The 20044-nt window shown below is 42.0% G+C and overlaps 1 protein-coding gene across 1 annotated transcript; it reads right to left on the bottom strand.

The window, feature by feature from the left end:
• Positions 1-219: 219 nt before the first annotated feature.
• On the bottom strand, positions 220-1465 carry LOC113319656 (desiccation-related protein PCC13-62-like). The gene is made up of 3 exons (XM_026567906.1): positions 1099-1465; positions 775-1000; positions 220-688 (listed from the first exon to the last, which is right to left on the bottom strand). Exons 1-3 carry the CDS (start codon positions 1452-1454, stop codon positions 302-304), a joined length of 969 nt encoding a protein of 322 aa, XP_026423691.1. The 5' UTR covers positions 1455-1465; the 3' UTR covers positions 220-301.
• Positions 1466-20044: the final 18579 nt, after the last annotated feature.

The following is a 20044-nucleotide window of genomic DNA, read 5'->3' as shown; positions in this document are numbered from 1 at the left end:
CCATCCAAAACGGTGTGAATTTGCAGCCTTTTTATGCTATAATTTCACACATCATAGCCCTCCACAATGGTGTTTTTTGTTTTTTCTTCCATGCATAATCTATTATTCAGGTATTATCTTTGCTTTGATAATCCAATTCTATAAAGATTTATGGTTTTATTTGTGTTTCGATAAAATAAAAATATACCTAAATATCCCTTGCTCCAAGTTTAACACGAATATTCAACCATATATTATTATTATTCGATGATTATAGTATGGAGCTACAACATTATTCAACAGAATTCCGGCACAAAGCACTTTAATAATAAGGTGGCGGAACTAGAAGCTGTCTTGCAATCTTTCCATCTCCTCCGTTCGGGAGGAACCCACCCGGAACATGTTCGTTTCCAGTTCCATATACAATTCTCAAAATTTCAGCCGGTGTTCGGCCATAAGATTTAGAATCAGACATTGCTGATAAGACATTGCTGGTTGTTAGATTCTCTGCTCCTAGGTTCGTTGGTACAATGACGCCTTCTTCTTTGATTCCGCACCTCCCCAAATTATTCCTCAGCTTTGAAATTTGTGTTGTGAATTCGGCGACAGTGTAGTTGTATGGGTGCACTAGTTCTTGGCTCCTCTCGTATAGGTACATCCTTATGACCGCGTCTTGGCCTGATTCAACTCCTAACAAGCCTCCTAGCAACTGCAATAACACCCACGCAATATCGGTCACATCAAGAGCAAGTGAACCCTGACAATAAGTAATGCTTGTAATATTCAGATTCTTACCCTTTTAGTTTTGTACCCGTTAAGGAATGGATTCATACCGACATAGCCGGTGAGTCCAACGTATGGAATTAAGTACGAACTCAACATGTAATTGACGCTGTTTGCATATGGATCAAATGGAGGCTCCAAATGGTGTCCGAATGCATTGTCCATAATGGCTGCAAAATTAGACGCACTTAAATCCAACAACGGCCGTGGATATCCTCCAACTGTTGACTTAATAACCCTGAATTTGTACAAGAAAAACAGGTATAAGATTCATGGTTCTTATCATTTGTCAAGAGAAGGAAATACTGAAGGAAAAAAGAAAGTATATATATATACCTTAGATGACCAACTTCCTGATATCCAAACTCCTCGATAAGACGTTTTGCAAGATCATCAAGGTTAGCTTTCTTGGCTCCCTTGGGTGGTGGTCCACCCATGGCTAATTCTTGCGCAACCTGATCAAGACCATAGCCCAACGCTCCAAATAAAAAGTATTCAGCTTCTAAGTATTCTAGATTCAATGCAAATTGCAAAAAATGAATGTCTTCAGCGTAAACTGCAACAGCATCTGGAGGAAAAACTGGTCCACAAGTTGGAGGCGGGTTTGATACACCAAGAGGTACAAAGTTCAAGCTCGAAAGTATGAGCAAGAAGAAAGCTGAGAGAAAGGAATTTGAGATTATAGTAGTCATGTTTAAAGAGAATGAAGTAGTGGAATGATAATTTAGTAAGTAAATTCATTTTCCTAATGAGCCTATTTATAGTGATCAAAGTTGTTATCACTTACCACTTGCTTCTTTGGGTTGTTGATAATACTCTATTAAATTCTCACCAATATAAAGATCATTTTGATGTCTTTCAAGAGCATTAATTTTCTTATCTTTAAATGGGTTTGCAAGATTTAGTTTTATCCTAAAACCAAGCCATGCAAATACTCCAAAAATGAATTCAAAATTTTGAACCATTCTAGTCAATTTCGAAGTACCTGTATTACCCAATGTGTACGTTGACACGATTAAATTCTAGATACCTCGTGTCATAAGTGTACGATGACACATTCATACCATGGATGTGTTTACTGCATTGAGCTCCAGACATTTTATGGGAAAACTTAATTTACTTGGGTAAAAATATAGAGGTTCCAGAAGCTTTGCCGATCCATACCACCATAAATTACGATACAGATACGATGATGCATGCACCGTAACAACTTTGACAAAAAAAATGGATTTAGGCATAGTCACAGTGCCGTATTACAATAGAGTTAGTGCTGCATTAATGTAGAATGCTAGATTCACACAAGCATGCTAGATATTACCATATAATATTAGTATCCCAAGATGTTTTGATCAAAATAACACAATAGTATATTGCAATTGAAAAGTGGGAATATATGATAGTTGATACATGGATTTGGTCACTTACTGTTACTTTATTACCAGTCGCTATGACACAACTCCATATCAAGATGCTAGGATTTGCAATCGTCCAACCAAAAGAGACTAGCAAGTACCAAGGTTTGAAAAACGAATCACCTACATCCATGACTATATAAGACCCATAAATAAAAAATAATATCGTTATTTAGATCCGTTATAACCGTTGTGACGTGTGTTGTTTTCCTTTTGTTTCCCTTTTTTGATCTAAATAATATTTTAACGTGAGTTTTTTAATCATTTTTTCCGTTTTAACGTTCATTATGACCGCTTTTCAGAAAAAATAATAATAATATTTTCTTACCTAATTTTTAATTTTCAAAATTAAAGACGAGAAAGTATAATAAAAATATGAAAAATAAAAGAATAAAATACAAAAACATTGGAACAACATTATTACATCCGTTATAATTGTTTTCAAGTACATTATAACCGCTAGGTAGTAATTTCATATCATAATTTTTTTTTCATTTCCTAATTAACCGTCGATATTTTAAAATAACATACTCTCTTTGTCTTTTATTAACTTTCCTATATTCTATTTTGGTCTGTCTATTTTTATCTGTCCGCTCTATATATAGACGTATTTTTTTCTAAAACTATCAGATATACCCCTTTACTTTTTATAATCATAAAATTATTTTTAATATAAACTCAATTCAAAATTTTAAATAGTATCACCATATATAAAGAAAAAGTTTATTATATCTTTCATATTAATCGCCATTTTCCTTTTTAAATAAAAATATTTATGAAATCTATAAAATTCCTAATTTTAGCAAGTACCAAGGTTTGAAAAATGAGCCATTTCTTCCGAGAAAACCGCCGTTATAACGTTGCGAGTCTATAAAAAATTATTTAGATCCGTTATAACCGTTGTCACGTATGTGGTAATCCTTTTTCTAAAATTGCATTTATATTTTTTTATTCTAAATAATAATTTAACGTGAATCTTTTTAACCATTTTTCCCATTTTTACGTCTATTATGACCGTTTTTCTAGAAGAAACAATATAATAATATTTTCTTAAATAATTTTTGATTTTCAAAATTAAAGACTAAAAATTACATTAAAAATATTAAAAATAAAAGAATAAAATACAAAAACATTGTAACAACGATATTAGATCCGTTATAATTGTTTTCAAGTAACCGTTAGGTAGTACTTTCATATCATTATTCTTTTTCATTTCCTAATTAACCGTCAATATTTTAAAATAACGTATAAAAAACAATTTTTTCCCTAAATATTTGTTTGAAACGTGCTCACACCCGTCAAAAAGCGTCATAACGGGTCAAGCTCGGTTACCGTGACCTGAGCCGTGACCCGTTTATCAAACCTTGGCTATTATAGTATAACCTCTTTGTAAAAAAGCTCCATATGAGAATAAAAAAATTGTAGTAGAAACTACCATTTAGTCCTAGAAATGAATAATAGAGTGAGTTTGGTCAAGTTGACCTGGTCAACTGTCTGTTTGGTCCTTTTATAAAACATACATTACTATTTGGTCCTAGAAATTATTTTTTGGTCCTAGGATGGACAATACCTACGCGGGATGACGTCATGGATGATGTAATTGTCTTTTGATAGTGGCAGAAGTACCTTTTTGGGACCATATACTCAATTATTAAGAGAGAAGGGAATTATTTTTATTTTTGTTTCACACTACTTTCTTTATATTTTTTTTTCTTCTTTTTGTTGATGAAGAAACGATGATGGTGATGAAGATCAAGACGATTGATCTTGAAGCTTGATTTTCAGATCTATAAAGATTGATTTGAAGATTACTAGTCCGATTTTGATGTTGTTGAAGACGATGAAGATTTGTGTATTTTTTTCTTCTCTGATGTTGCTGCTGTTGTTGAAGATGATGGAGAGATGGAGATTGTAGTTACCTAAAATTCGAGAGAGGCTAGAAGTGGGATTCTAGGGTTTCTGAAAGTGAGTTACGGGAGGTTGAGCATGAACAGTCTCTGCCTAAACCACGCACAGTGGCCGTTCAAAGGCTGCCTCAGTCACATGGAAAAGATTTAGGACTGGTCTTAGGGAGGGAAGAAGATGAAGAGAGAGAGAGAGATCAAAAAATTCTAGGTTTGAATAAAAAATGCTCTAAGAGGTTATGAGAAAGATGATCGTAGCTTGGAAAAATAGAGGACCTATTTATAGCTGAATTCTCTAATCTCAGGTCAGTGAAGATAAGGATTGATTTCCGTGCCGTGCGGAGAAATTCTCCCCTCTCTTCAGGAGAAATAAGCCGAGTATTTCTCACACGTGTAGTAGTATTTCTCATTATTCCACCGCCTTTGCTCTCTTCTGTGGTGAAAAATAAGCCGAGTATTTGTCACACGTGTCGTAGACCGCCAGACCAAAACCCTAATTGTTATCCCCCCGTTTGTGTATGGTTGAGTCAACCTTCGTGATGACATGTTGAGAGAGAAATATTCTCTTTAGCTGAGTTGGACGAGATAGAGAGATATTCTGCGATTTGTAAGAATGACTAGGATGAGTCACGTGAAAAGGCATGGGATGCCTCAGAATTCGTTTGAAGAAGATACTTTATTCCTACGTGAGGCTCGTGCCTACCATGGGGAATATTCATCCTTATCCGAGATTTTCCTAAGATATTTGAATCTCTTTGAGATTTTTCAAAGAGATTTGAATCTCTCAGAGATTTTTCAAAGAGATTTGAATCTCTCAGAGATTTTATTGACGGATCAGAATCTCTCTGTCGTCAGGTGGGACTCGTTTTGAAGAGATAAAAAGGGATTTGTATGCCAGATTAATGTCTCCGCGAGACTTTGGCTCACTTGTATTTAACCAGCGTATCTTACAGAGATGTGCTAGGAATCAAATATGTGTCCATATGATGGGCCAACAAGACCAGTGTATCTCGAAGGATGTTTTGGGAGTCTGTTGAAAGGGACCGGAGGCAGAATAACCAGCGTATCTCGCGGGGATGTCCTAGGAGTTATTCGGAAGCCTCAGTAAGTCGAGTCAAAGCCTAGAGTAGACATGATCAGTGTATCTCACGATGATGTTCTAGGAATCAGTCCTCGATCTCAAATAGGGTGAGTCATGCTTACAGGAGATATGCATATCTCCGCTCTGGGTCATAAGTCCGTCGGGGACCTATTTACGGATCTACAGAGCTTACATGACCAGCAGCATCTCGTCGAGGATGTATACTAGGAATCATGTCATCACAATCAGCTGCGTCTTGCGAAGACATGCTGGAATTATGGATGTTCTGGTTCATAATTAAGTCTACTGAGGACGTTTTACGCTCTACAGAACTTACGTGTTCAGCAGTATCTCGTCGAGGATGTGCACTAGGAGCCACGACATCACGTCCAGCAGTGTATCGCAGGGACGTATACTAGAAATCGTGGCTATTGGTGCTTTGAGGACCAAGGGCATATTCTCTCCCGTGAGAGTTGAGTTTTGTTTATGGTCTCGAAATGACGCTTTTGCACCTTATCCAAATTTCACCATCTACATTAAGTCCCCTACTCAGAGTAGAACCTTTATTTTTCTGTGATGAGTATATAGATGGTTACGAATCGTTCAGGAGCGAAATTAAAATCTACTCGGTCTTCTAGATTTGCTAAGTCCCCAAGTTAACGTTTAGTCTTTGATTGTTATGACTGTGGAATCGGTTCTGGACTTTGGAACTTCATGGGATTTTGTGTTGGACGTCAATGACATGATACTAAAGTCTTGATGAAACAAAATTTTCGTCTTGAGCGAGTGTAATCTGTTAATTAGGGTTTACTTGTCCAAAACCCTAATTTTCTCTCTTTGTGCATCCTTGAGCTTACGAGTTTGTATAGGCGAGTATGTGGGGAAGAGAGAATTTTTTAACGGTCCCTGGCTGGCCTTGATGTTGGTGAAGGTATGTGAGAAGAGATATGCACTTACTTTGAAGTTACGGAGTCCCTATCCCATGTAAATTCTGAACTCAAGCTTGTACCATACTAAACCCTAATTTCTTTTTTATTCGCGTCTGACTCCTTTAGACACTCTGGAGGGGCTTGAAGAGGCTTGTAATGTGTGCATATATCTTTTGGGGTTGGCACCTTGTGTGATGAAAGCGTGTTTAATTCCTTGTGCGAATCAGACTCCTCTTTATTAGAGAAAGTACATACTTTCGAAACTAAGAGTATTTTCGTCAAAAATCACTATGAGCTTAATTTTTCTTTGGCATGAGAGAGACATGGAGCCTCCCTAGCGATAGTCACGTCTTGAAAGAGGGATTGGCGCATTTCTGGTCTTGGTTTTGGAAATCATGAATCCGAATTCCCTTTATTTTCTCCGCGTTTCTGCCTTCCTGGATTCCGTTTCAATTCCATTCTTCTTAGAACACTTAGAGAACTCAATATTCACAAGTATGAGTCCTTTGGAATGATTAGATGAGATCTTGGTCGGTCTCTTGTTGTATTAAGGCTTTCTTCTTTGAAAATACTCAAAATTGCAATATAAGGGTATTTTGGTCAAAATCCCTTATGAGCTCGTTTTTGTTAAAGAGTAATGAGATAAAATAGTTTGAAAGAAACTTAGATAACCTTACAAGAGAATGGGAGAGGCTTAGTTCCTTCTCTTTTAGAATAAATCCCCTTTTCATCAAATTCTTGAAATTAGGGTTATTTTCGCCGAAACCCTAATTCTCTTCGACTTTGATCCCTCTGAAAAAATTCCGAGAGAATAAGAGACGTCCCACTGGCCTAGGAAACCTTTCTCATGCATGGTAAGGTCTTGGACACGACTTGGAGGAGTTTTGGAAGGAGAAAAGACCTTGGTTTCCTTATTTGACCCAAATTCCTCTAATTTCCTCTTTTAGTTCTAACTCCTTTTCCTTTTGCTTCAAGGCTTACTTTTTGGGATTGATTCAAAAAGATAAGTATTTGACATGTGACAACACATGAAAACCGGTCCACCTCTTCCACGAATTCTATTTCCATTAGAATTCCATATCTTTGGCTATGGCATGCATATATATACACACACACGCATGTGTAGCTGAATTTCGTGAAAAATTTCGTTTTCTTCTTTTATAGAAAATAAGGCTTCATTCTCATTATCCCTTCTTTCGATTAAAACTTCAATCATGTCTTCAAACACGCTCAACGTTATGATTTCCAGTGATGTTAACAGTAGCAGCGATTCCGCCCATTCTTACAAGAGTTCAATGAAACCCGCAAATTCTGTTATCTCAGCTATAAAACACAAATCTTCTGGCCAGGTATACATCCCTACTCTTCATTAACTATTTCTCGTTTTGTTGCTTCACATTCTGACAAAATAAAAATATATATATTTCTGGAAAACCATATAACGCTCAGGAAAGTTATCTTGAACATATGCTAGAGTTGCCGGGCAGGCGAACCAGAACTCTTCCTTCCCAAACTATCTTGGAAGAATGCTACAATAAACTCGAGGTTGGTCTTGCGATTTTGGAAGCCGAATTTAAAGTGCTCAAAATAATGGTCCATACATATTCGGCTTCGAAACCTCAACCCCAATTATGAAAAGAAATAGAAAAAGCTAACCAATGCAAAAGCAATAAATTGATTCTGATTCAATTATGTCAACCACTTAGGCATACACTTTCGACTTCAATATTCCAATTCCACGCTCCTCATTGAGTAATAATATGAGTTGATAAGGCAGTCCTTGTATTATTTGGACTCCTGACATGAACCAATGTTTAAACGTCACCCCTTGAGTATGATGACTTTAGGAAACCTGCTTGGATTAATCAGAAACATGTCTTCCAATTGATTTTCCGTTTATATTCTTCTATTATGAATCTAATACTCTCCATAACACCCAGGTTGCTAATGCAAAGGAGAGAATCAAAACTGGTAGTGGAGTAGGAGTTACCATGAATTCGAGTCAGATCATAGAGTGTAACCCTCATTCTTTGGAATACACAGATGCTAACATGGAAGCTCCAATTTATCCTTCACTTAAGATCGGTACCGCCGAGTTGTCTGGTGATGGTTTGACCGGTGGTCTTCACTTCATCCCGAGCATGAAAACTATTTACCCTGGTGTTGTTGGTGGTTTTTAGCTTAGGGTAAAATCGTAAAACCGTACATCTGACATGACGTCACTACGACCACTAGCGCATTTATTGAATCAATCAGCATGCCTACATAAGAATTACCAGGGTACCTTTTTTTTATATACATGTGTCATGTTCCACGGAAGAACCCTTAGTATTGACTGACATTATCTTCGTATATACCAAACCCTAATTCTCGCACAACCGTGCCAATGGAAAACCATGCCAGCCACGTCTCCGCGCCAAGGCATGCCAACCATGCCATCCGCACCACCGTGTCAATGGAAAACCATGCCAGCCACGTCTCTGCGCCAAGTCATGCCAACCATGCCAGCCGCACCACCGTGCCAATGGAAAACCATGCCAGCCACGTCTCCGCGCCAAGGCACGCCAACCATGCAAGCCGAGCCACCGTGCCAATGGCAAACCATGCCAGCCACATCTCTGCGCCAAGGCATGCCAACCATGCCATCCGCGCCACAGTGCCAATGGCAAACTATGCCATCCACACCTCTATGCCAAAGCCACGCCGACCCTACTACATGCCGATGACTGCCAAAACGAAGGGTTGCAACGATCAACGACCACCCTTCCATCTGAGATGCATATCTTAGCCGTCCAAGGTCGCCAGCCAACGCGTGGTAAACTTTGGCCCAACTCCAAGCCCTAATTTTGGCCGCGTCCAAACTATGCCAAAACCCTAGTTTTTTGGCCGCGCCTAACTATGCCAAAATCCTAGCTTGGTCACGCCTAAACCGTGCCAAAGCCATGCCGACCACGCCTTCATGCCGCTGGCTGCCAAAACGAAGGGTTGCAACGATCAATGACCACCCTTCCATCTAAGATGCAGATCTTAGCCGTCCAAGTACGCCACCGAACTAAAAGACTTGTGGCGATGGCCTTGACGCCAAATTCTTTGGCTTGTGCCACAAAAATCTAACTTTGGCCATGCCACCATCCCTCCTGAATTTTTCCTGGTTTTTACTGTCGGGCAGTTTTCACCACCCAAACGAGCTCAAAACCTAAATAATCTCTCGTATGGAGATAGAGAATTCTTTTCCGATCGAAATGGAGGGTTGGATCGTCAAAATCCGAGTCCGTAGGTGAATTCTACGGCGATTCTAGTAAAGGGCGCTAATTAGGGTTTCGGTATGTCAAACCCTAATTTAGACACAGCCGCACACTTCCTTGGGCTCCCTTCCAAGCCGCAAGCGACTCCCTTGCAAGACGCACACTGCCAGCATCTCCACTTCACACCAAAGCCATGCCGTCCATGCAACCATGCCGCTGGCTTCCAAACGAAGGGTTGCAAAAATCAACAGCTACCCTTCCTCTTGAGATACGAATCTCAACCATACAAACTTGCCACTAAACGATTTGTGGCAATCCTTTGGTCACGGCACCAACCTGGCTACAACGCTTATCCTTTGGTCACGACGCCGACCTGGATACGATGCCTATCCTTTGGTCACGACACCAACCTGGCTACGAAGCCTATTCTTTGGTCACGGTACCAACCTGACTACGACGCCTATCCTTTGGTCACGACACCAACCTGGCTACGATGCCTATCCTTTGGTCACATCACCAACTTGGATACAAACGCCAAATCCTTTGGCCACGCCTAAACCGCGCCAATGCATGCCGAACATGCCACATGTGCCAATGGCATCCCATGCCAGCCACCTTGTCGCGCCTAAACCATGCCAGCCTTTCCTTCACGACGTTGGCTGCCAAAACGAAGGGTTGCAACAATCAACGACCACCCTTCCATCTGAGACACATATCTTAGACGTCCAAAGTCACCAACCAACGCATGGTAACCTTTGGCACAAACCCTAGTTTTGTCCACGCCTAAACCGCGCCAAGGCATGCCGACCATGCCACATGTGCCAATGGCATGCCGTGCCATACACCTTGCCGCGCCTATACCATGCCAACCTTTCCTTCACGACGTTGGCTTCCAAAAAGAAGGGTTGCGACAATCGACGACCACCTTTCCATATAAGGTGCGGATCTTAGCCGTCCAAGGTTACCAGCTAACGCATGGCAACCTTTGGCCCGACGCCAAGCCCTAATTTAGTCGCGCCCAAACAATACCAAAACCCCAGTTTTTGGCCGCGCCTAAACTATGCCAAAATCCTAGCTTGGCCATGCCTAACCATGCCGACCATGCTTTCATGCCACTGGCTACCAAACGAAGGGTTGCAATAATCAACGACTACCCTTCATCTCAAGATGCAAAATCTCGACCGTCGAAGGTCACCACCGAGCCGGAAAGTCTCCCAAGCTCAACTTGCCAAACAGCAGCAACATGCTACATGTTTTCCACGAAAACACTCGAGACATCAACACATGTCACAAACTGGGGGATGCTCATTTGGGTATTGGTTTGGCGGTTTACAGCGTGCGGCGTACACTACGCCCGTTACAAGACAGTGTCATAAGGATGGGGCGGTTAGTAAATACAGGGAGTAATGGTGAAACGCTTTCCTTCATTATGGAACATCAATTCCATGCGTTACCGGTTACCACCTCCTCCCATTTACTCACCCGTTTCCACTTTTTACGAGACCAGAGTACGTTTCACTTCGACTTGTATAAATAGGTCTTACCTATTTCCACCGAACAACAAGTTTTGGCCAGGAGCATACAACACTCAGAAATCAATTGTTAGCTTTCCCATCTGTTAGCTTTCACTTTCTGATACAAGTCACACAACTACTCTTCCATAATCAACTATTCTGGTCTCAACAATCTCTTCGCTTCCCTCCCCAAAACCAACCCTTCTCCTTCACTTTGTGACCGAAGCAAGTCTGGAACAACCATTTCTTGGTTTAGGCCGGATTTGTATAGATTGATCTCTCGAATTTAAAGTACTCCCTTGCAGTACATTGTTTAGGGTTTAAGCTCGTTTCTCACCCACAACACACAAAATTACCGAAACCAGCAGAAACTGTTTTCACCATCAAATAATTGGCAACCATAGTGGGAGATTGATCTTTCAGTTACAATGTCAATTTTCAATCCTCGATCTCATACTTCGACCCAGACATCAAGATGGTAGAAGCAAACGATCCGTTCAGGGATCGACGACTCGGCTACCAGACGACCCGATTATCAGTCTTGACACGACAAGGGATGACTGGGGACTACCTAGAGGTTAAAAGCAAACGATCCGACCAGGGATCGAAGACTCGATTATCAGATGACTGAGAGACGACTGGGGACTTTCCACAATCACGGCGGTGTTTCCCACAAAACTCGGTCTTACACCCGGAAGATTCCTTTTTCATCATGAGATCCGAAAAACCGAGTAAGTATTGCCTAGATAAAATACATGGTTTACTATTTCAAGTTTTCACGGGAATGATTAAACCGATATCCATGTTATGTTTCACCCCATGTCATCTACCGACACGCAACGTTCACGGTTCCACAAAATTCCTGAGATATTTATGCTACTTATAATCATAACCAAAACAGTGTTATCCTAAAACCATTCATTCCAAAGGATAATCCAAAACCCTCATAGATAACGGTTATCTATCAATTCAAACCAAACCATAATCCAGGCGCTTTGTTTTCCTTTCAAACAAAAAAGGGGAAACCCTAACGCCAGTTCTTTGTGAAATCAATGGCATTCACCTACCCGTGTGTGACTACTTTGCATAATAATGATTACCCGTCACTATTCATGAGGTAGCTGACGTTACTATGGTGAAATTCGAAGAGGAATTGTTTATGATGAAATATTTCTACAAGTTTATGGAACGCATACCTATGGGTAGGGTTTACACCAGTTCAGAAGAACAATATTTCTACAGATTTATGGAAGGCATACCTATGGCTAGGATTTGCGCCAGCACAAGAAAAAAAGAAAAAAAATGGAAAGAGGCGACTAGGATCGCAAGAACAAGCCAACGCCCATTCCAAGCCGATCCAGCGCTAACAACTTGCATCTTTACAGCGCCAGCAGCTTGCATTCGATCCAGCGCTAAGAGATTGCATCTTTATAGCGCCAGCGGCTTGCATCCTTTCTATCTCTAACAACTTGCATCTTTACAGCGCCAACGGCTTGCATCCTTTCCAGCGCTAACAACTTGCATCCTTCCAGCGTTGCTCTTGAACGCCCAGTAGAAGGGAATCATCAATCCAATTTCACCACACGTAAAGATCAGGAATGACTTTTCCAAAATCGAGGCAAAGAAGATCATCAACCCCCCTGAGTCCACAAAGACTCTCTTCCTGTCAGGAGCTGCATGATTTCCGGGGACTTCGCCCACAAAATCGTGCAGTCTATGATGAAACACTTATGTGAGATTCAGCATTTACCCAAGGCGCAGCGTCAAGACATATTTGCATCCCTCAACCGCACTGCATCAAGGAAGCAGCTGTTTCCAACCATAGAAGTCGTTCCCAAACCCCAACCTCTCTTGGAAAGCACTATTAATAAATGAAACTGATTAACGTAGCCGCTCTGCTTCAACGTTCGCTCCAACAACCACTTCACTTCAACGTCCTCCAACAGCGGCTCCGCTTCAACGCTCCCTCCAGCAGCCGCTCCGCTTCAGCGTTCTCCCCATAAGCTGCTCCAGGATCCGAAGTCGAAGCTTCAGCGTTTGGATTTTTAAGTTTCAACATCCTCTCCAAGGTCCGAAGCTGCTTCAACGCCGCTTCTTCCTGCAAAAGGCCATACCACCACGTTCCCCATGTCAATGATCATGATCATAGCCAACCATTATTCGTAGTCATGGCCGCATTTTAATCCATCCCGCCAAAACTCGTGATCATGGACAGTTTTCTCGCTAACGCATCCAACCAATCCTTTTACTTCCACGGATGCCCATACAATTCCAGCCAACCTACCTTGTTACCACGACAATGCAGTATCTTCTGATTACATATGCTACCAAGAACTGTTGCCGCCCATTTGTTGATACCAGCCAGAGCTTCACCATAGCAGCAATCACTAAAAAAATGTAAACCATACTTTGGAACTGAGGATATACACAGAATTCCTTCACTGTCAAAGCTCAGAAGACACAGTCAACCAAAAGGCCATAGCCACAACAAATTCATCTACTCTTCAAGGGTGCAGCGCAAGAATATCATCACCTCTCTGTATAGAAGACGCCTTCGACACTCTACGAGGCTGTGGCGGATCCCAAGCCTACCCAGAGGAAACAACTTCAGAAACTAAAGAAAAGCGCGACTGGGCACTGATCATCGCAGTCCATCCCGATGACCATCAAAGATTCGTGGGATAAATCCAGAGACGCGGCTGAAACATTGTCCTGAAGAAACAGAGGGAGCCAAGATAAACAACATAACTCTATCATTTTCTACCTCTTCGCTACCCAGAATATTTCATCCATGTGATATTCTGAGCATCCCGGAAGCTTGCATAGAATCCTGTGGACGTGGATTCAAGGCGATGCAATGAAATTATGCTACACATGGGGACCACCAACATGGGACGCTTTCACTCCCCTCAACCAGGATAGTCCAAGATTCAGAAGATGGTTCGAAGGATGTCGCTTGGAAAAAAGTCCTTGAAGACTTTTATAGCAATACATCGGTAACGGAACGTCTCCCAACTCATCTATTTTATCCAGTGGCGTCGGAAGATTTCGACCATACAAGCATTCACATCACATCATCATCACGGTCAGAAAGTCTAGGCACTGAACAACCTAAAGCCGAGGATTGACCGACAACGTAACCACTATCTCCAATATTAGCCCTAACATGGTCGTTGCCGAGTACATATTTCATCCATCCGTCCCAAGAATGCGACGGAGTTCGGTAAATTTTGGAATCCATTGGAGAGACACTGAAGACGAAGGCAGGGATCCGGACGGGAAACATAAAACAGAAGAAGGTCAATATCTCTTTTCATGCGGACGGAGTTTCTAGAGTTTGAACAAAATAAAGATTCCTTATTGCTCCATGAAACAGATGAATGGGCGCGACTATGCCACCTCGGGCCCGCAACATCCATCCTGAATTCTTCTTGAATTTTACTGTCGTGCTGTTTTCACCTCCCGAACGAGCTCAAAACCTAGATATTCCTGCGTGGGGAGATAGAAAATTCTTTTCCGTTCAGAATGGAGGAGAGGACCGTCAAAATCCAAGTTCGTACGAGAATTCTACAACGATTCTAGTAAGGGGCACTAATTAGGGTTGCAACATGCTAAAATCTGAAGCAAGTTATTATCTTCCCGAAGCCAGTCGTCACCTTCCCAAGGAACTGAAGTAAGTTATTATCTTCCCGAAGCCAGTCGTCACATTCCCAGGGAACTGAAGCAAGTTGTTATCTTCCCAAAGCAAGTCATCATCCTTCCACGGAACTGAAGCCAGTCGTTATCCTTCCGAGGAACTCAAGCTATCTCCACTCCAAGTCCAAGCCGACCAATGCTGACGACTCCCATTCCAAGCCAATCAAGTGCTAACGTCCCCAAGTCCAAGCCGACCAATGCTGACGGCTAATCCCAATCCGATCCAATGCTAGCGGCTTCCCTTCACGCCAAGCCTATGCTAGCAGCTCCGCTCCGCGTTCCAAAGACTAACCCGGAAGGCGCGCAACCATTCCAGATCGAGGGCAACAGCTTGCATCTCAACCGGCCTCTACCACTCCGCAACCTAACCTGCGGTACCACGAGAAGAATTTATGCAAGGCGCAAACACGAGTATCACGAACTCTCCTTACCTCTCGAAAAAGGTTAGCTGGGTCTTCCTGACCATTTTTCATGACTCGTCATTTCGATTTTGTCCTTGCCTGTCACCATCTTATGCTTACCTCGCAACAATGCTACTGTTCCGAGCTAAGCAGGGGACTTAATGTTGATGGTGGTTTTTAGCTTAGGGGTAAAATCGTAAAACCGTACATCTGACATGACGTCACTACGACCACTAGCGCATTTATTGAATCAATCAGCATGCCTACGTAAGAATTACCAGGGTACCTTTTTTTAATATATATACATGTGTCATGTTCCACGGCAGAACCCTTAGTATTGACTGACATTATCTTCGTATATACCAAACCCTAATTCTCGCACCACCGTGCCAATGGCAAACCATGCCAGCCACGTCTCCGTGCCAAGGCATGCCAACCATGCCAGCCACACCACTGTGCCAATAGCAAACCATGCCAGCCACGTCTCCGCGCCAAGGCATGCCAACCATGCCAGCCGCACCACCGTGCCAATGGAAAACCATGCCAGCCACGTCTCTGTGCCAAGGCATGCTAACCATGCCAGTCGCACCACCGTGCCAATGGGAAACCATGCCAGCCACGTCTTCGCGCAACGGCATGCGAACCATGCCATCCGCGCCACCGTGCCAATGACAAACCATGCTAGCCACGTCTCCGCGCCAAGGCATGCCAACCATGCCAGCCGCGCCACCTTGCCAATGGCAAACTATGCCTGCCACGTCTCTATGCCAAATCCACGCCGACCCTACTACATGTCGCTGGCTGCCAAAACGAAGGGTTGCAACGATCAACGTCCACCCTTCCATCTGAGATGAAGATCTTAACCGTCCAAGGTCGTCAGCCAACGCGTGGTAACCTTTGGCCCAACGCCAAGCCCTAATTTTGGCCGCGTCCAAACTATGCCAAAACCCTAGTTTTTTTGCCGCGCCTAACTATGCCTAAATCATAGCTTGGTCACGCCTAAACCGTGTCAAAGCCATGCCGGCCACGCCTTCATGCCGCTGGCTTCCAAAACGAAGGGTTGCAACGATCAACGACCACCCTTCCATCTAAGATGCAGATCTTAGCCGTCCAATTCCGCCACTAAACTAAAAGACTTGTGGCGACCTTTTGGCCTTGACGCCAAATTCTTTGGCTTGTGCCACCAAAATCTAACTTTAGCCATGCCGCCATCCCTCATGAATTCTTCCTGGTTTTTACTGTAGGGCAGTTTTCACCACCTAAACGAGCTCAAAACCTAAATATTCTCGCGTGGGGAGATAGAGAATTCTTTTCCGATAGAAATGGAAGGGTGGATAGTCAAAATCCGAGTCTGTACGTGAATTCTACGACGATTCTAGTAAAGGGCGCTAATTAGGGTTTCGGTATGTCAAACCCTAATTTAGACACAACCGCACACTTCCTGTGGCTCCCTTCCAAGCCGCAAGCGACTCCATTGCAAGCCGCACACTACCGGAAGCTCCACTTCACACCAAATCCATGCCGTCCATGCAACCATGCCGCTAGCTTCTAAACGAAGAGTTGCAACAATCAACGGCTACCCTTCCTCTTGAGATACGAATCTCAGCCATACAAACATGCCACCAAACGAGTTTTGGCATTCCTTTGGTCACGACACTGTTGAAATTTTGATAGTGGTAAGTAGAGTTGTCGTTCACTCGGACTTGTTGAAATTGATTCTAGGCTTAAATATAAAAATACTAAAAATAAGATATTATATACAAAATATATCACGGGATGAAGAATTCACTGGGACTCAGGATTTCGCTGCTTTCATATTCAAGTGGTTCAAAAATTAATCCTAGACATTTATCGCTCAAACAAAAGAAATATCAACTCTAATATTTTGCCAAAGATAGATTTCGTAAAACATCAATTGTAAATTACAAGCATAGTGTATCTAAAGCACCTAAGACTAAGCATACACTATCTAACAAGATGACAATTGATTAATAGAAATCATAAATCATTTAAAATCGGTGAAAAAAGTAAATAAAAGAATTAATCAAATTACCACATTGATGAAATCCAACTTCCTCCGTCATCCCAATGTTGGGTTTAGCTCATTAGGTTGGAAACACGCCCGAAATATAATTTCATTGCTCAAAGTGTTTACAAATAATGAAAATGGGAGAAAATTATTAACACAATGATTTTATTTTCTCTCCCCAACTCCCCCCCTCAAATGTTCTCTCTAGCTCTCTATTTATACACACAAATACACATTACTCAAATATATTCTTCCATAACTCCAAAATCTTCTTCTTTTTAATTAAAAATATCTTCAGGAATTTTTCCTTCTCTTTATTCTCCATATTTCTTTATTAAACTCATATCTTCTTTAATTCGCAGAATAAAATCCAAGATAAAATCTTCCAAGGATATCTCTCTTGTTTAATACAAGATAATTTCCTTTTTCTTCAAATTCTTCCTGTTTATAAGGCAAGAAGATATTCTTATCTTAAAGATAATAAATCCTTTGTCGTTGGAACCAAATTTCCCGCAAATATTATTTTTGAATGTTGAAGATGAAGGGTGCCTCTTATCCTTCTGTTGGGGTGCCGATAGTAATTTGGGTGCTGAGAACAAATTTGGGCTGCACATAACCGCGGGTTCCCCTTAGGAAAATCTAAGGTCCGCTTAGCAAATGTCCTCTGGGGGTGCCTTTAGCAGTTTTTCGAGCCGATTCTTCCAAAATCGTTTATTTTCCAAAAATACCTACAAACACACAAAACACCAAAATAAGTACAAAATCGAGTACCAACATAGAGAAAATTGAGGACAGTTTAGACACAAAAATGTGTCTATCAACCTGGCTACGACGCCTATCCTTTGGTCACGACACCAACCTGGCTACGACGCCTATCCTTTGGTCACGGCACCAACCTGGATACAACGCCTATCCTTTGGTCACGACACCAACCTGGCTACGAAGCCTATCCTTTGATCACGACACCAACTTGGCTACAAACGCCAAATCCTTTGGCCACGCCTAAACCGTGCCAAGGCATGCCGACCATGCCACATGTGCCAATGGCATGCCATGCCAGCCACCTTGCCGCGCCTAAACCATGCCATCCTTTCCTTCACGACGTTGGCTGAAGGGCTGCAACAATCAACGACCACCCTTCCATCTGAGACGCAGATCTTAGCCGTCCAATGTCACCAACCAACGCTTGGTAACCTTTGGCCCAAACCCTAGTTTTGGTCACGCCTAAACCGCGCCAAGGCATGTCGACCATGACACATGTGCCAATGGCATGCCGTGCCAGCCACCTTGTCGCGCCTAAACCATGCCAGCCTTTCCTTCACGACGTTGGCTGCCAAAACGAAGGGTTGCGACAATCGACGACCACCTTTCCATCTAAGATCCGGATCTTAGCCGTCCAAGGTTACCGGCTAATGCATGGCAACTTTTGAACCGACGACAAGCCCTAATTTAGTCGCGCCCAAACAATACCAAAACCCTAGTTTTTGGTCGCGCCTAAACTATGCCAAAATCCTAGCTTGGCGATGCCTAACCATGCTGGCCATGCTTTCATGCCACTGGCTACCAAATGAAGGGTTGCAATAATCAACGGCTACCCTTCCTATCAAGATGCAAAATCTCGACCGTCGAAGGTCACCACCGAGCCTGAAAGTCTCCCAAGCTCAACTTTCCAAACAGTAGGAACATGCTACATGTTTTCCACGAAAACACTCGAGACATCAACACATGTCACAAAATGGGGGATGCTCATTGGGGTATTGGTTTGGCGGTTTACAACGTGCGGCGTACACTACGCCCGTTACAAGACAGTGTCATAAGGATGAGGCGGTTAGTAAATACATGGAGTAATGGTGAAACGCTTTCCTTCATTATGGAACATCAATTCCAGGCGTTACCGGTTACCACCTCCTCCCATTTACTCACCCGTTTTCATTTCTTACGAGACTAGAGTACGTTTCACTTCGACTTGTATAAATGTTTCTTACCTATTTCCACCGAACAACAAGTTTTGGTCAGGAGCATACAACACTCAGAAATCACTTGTTAGCTTTCTCATCTGTTAGCTTTCACTTTCTGATACAAGTCAAACAACTACTCTTCCAGAATCAACTATTCTGGTCTCAACACTCTCTTCGCTTCCCTCCCCAAAACCAACCATTCTCCTTCACTTTGTGACCGAAGCAAGTCTGGAACGACCATTTCTTGGTTTAGGACGGATTTGTATAGATTGATCTCTCGAATCTAAAATACTCCCTTGCAGTATATTGTTTAGGGTTGAAGCTCGTTTCTCACCCACAACACACAAAATTACCAAAACCAGCAGAAAATGTTTTCACCCTCAAACACCTGGTTATGAAATTTAGGTGTATTTAGTTTTCCCAGTCGCCATGCCTTGCTGTATTCAGAAATATGGGCAAAAAATTGGTCACGTTGCTACTACTGAGGTTTTGAAACATAGATCCCTTCTTGTTACATTTGTGGACGAACTTTTGTCTAATGTGGAGGAAATGCGTTAAAAATCCTTCAATGTGATCACCAAAGAATCGATATCCAGATGGAAAAAGATGATCTCTTCTTGCGAAGCCGTTCGCTTCAACATAGGATGGTTGTGTTCGAAGTTTGATTCCATTCAAAAGGAGTATGCATCTCTTCGAGAGTTCCTCGATTTTCATATCCTGTCTTGGTACCGGAAGAACAACGGATGGCCGAGGAAGGATTGGCTCTCGGACTCATGAAGGAGAATTTTGACAACAAAGTTTCGACTTATTTGCAGAAGGTTGGAACATGGGCACGCATGAAGAAGAAAGTGCTGAGAGGTTTCCTCTAAAGAGTTTCTCTTTTTCTTTTGAATGATCTCAATCCCTTAAATAGGTTGTGATTTGAAAATAACATTACTTAATACTTCCACGAGATATTAAAATTTTTTGTGAAATTACACTTTATTAAGAAAACAGATGTTCAATTCTAAACAAAATACGACTTAAGCCACTTTCCATCGATTGCCATACCTTCCTGCTTGCCATTCATGTCTACTATCTCGTAATACCTACTAGTTGTAGCCTTCGAGATGA

Source organism: Papaver somniferum, chromosome 10, assembly GCF_003573695.1.
Source record: "Papaver somniferum cultivar HN1 chromosome 10, ASM357369v1, whole genome shotgun sequence".
Lineage (NCBI taxonomy): Eukaryota > Viridiplantae > Streptophyta > Magnoliopsida > Ranunculales > Papaveraceae > Papaver > Papaver somniferum.
This window is presented reverse-complemented; position numbering and strand designations above follow the sequence as displayed.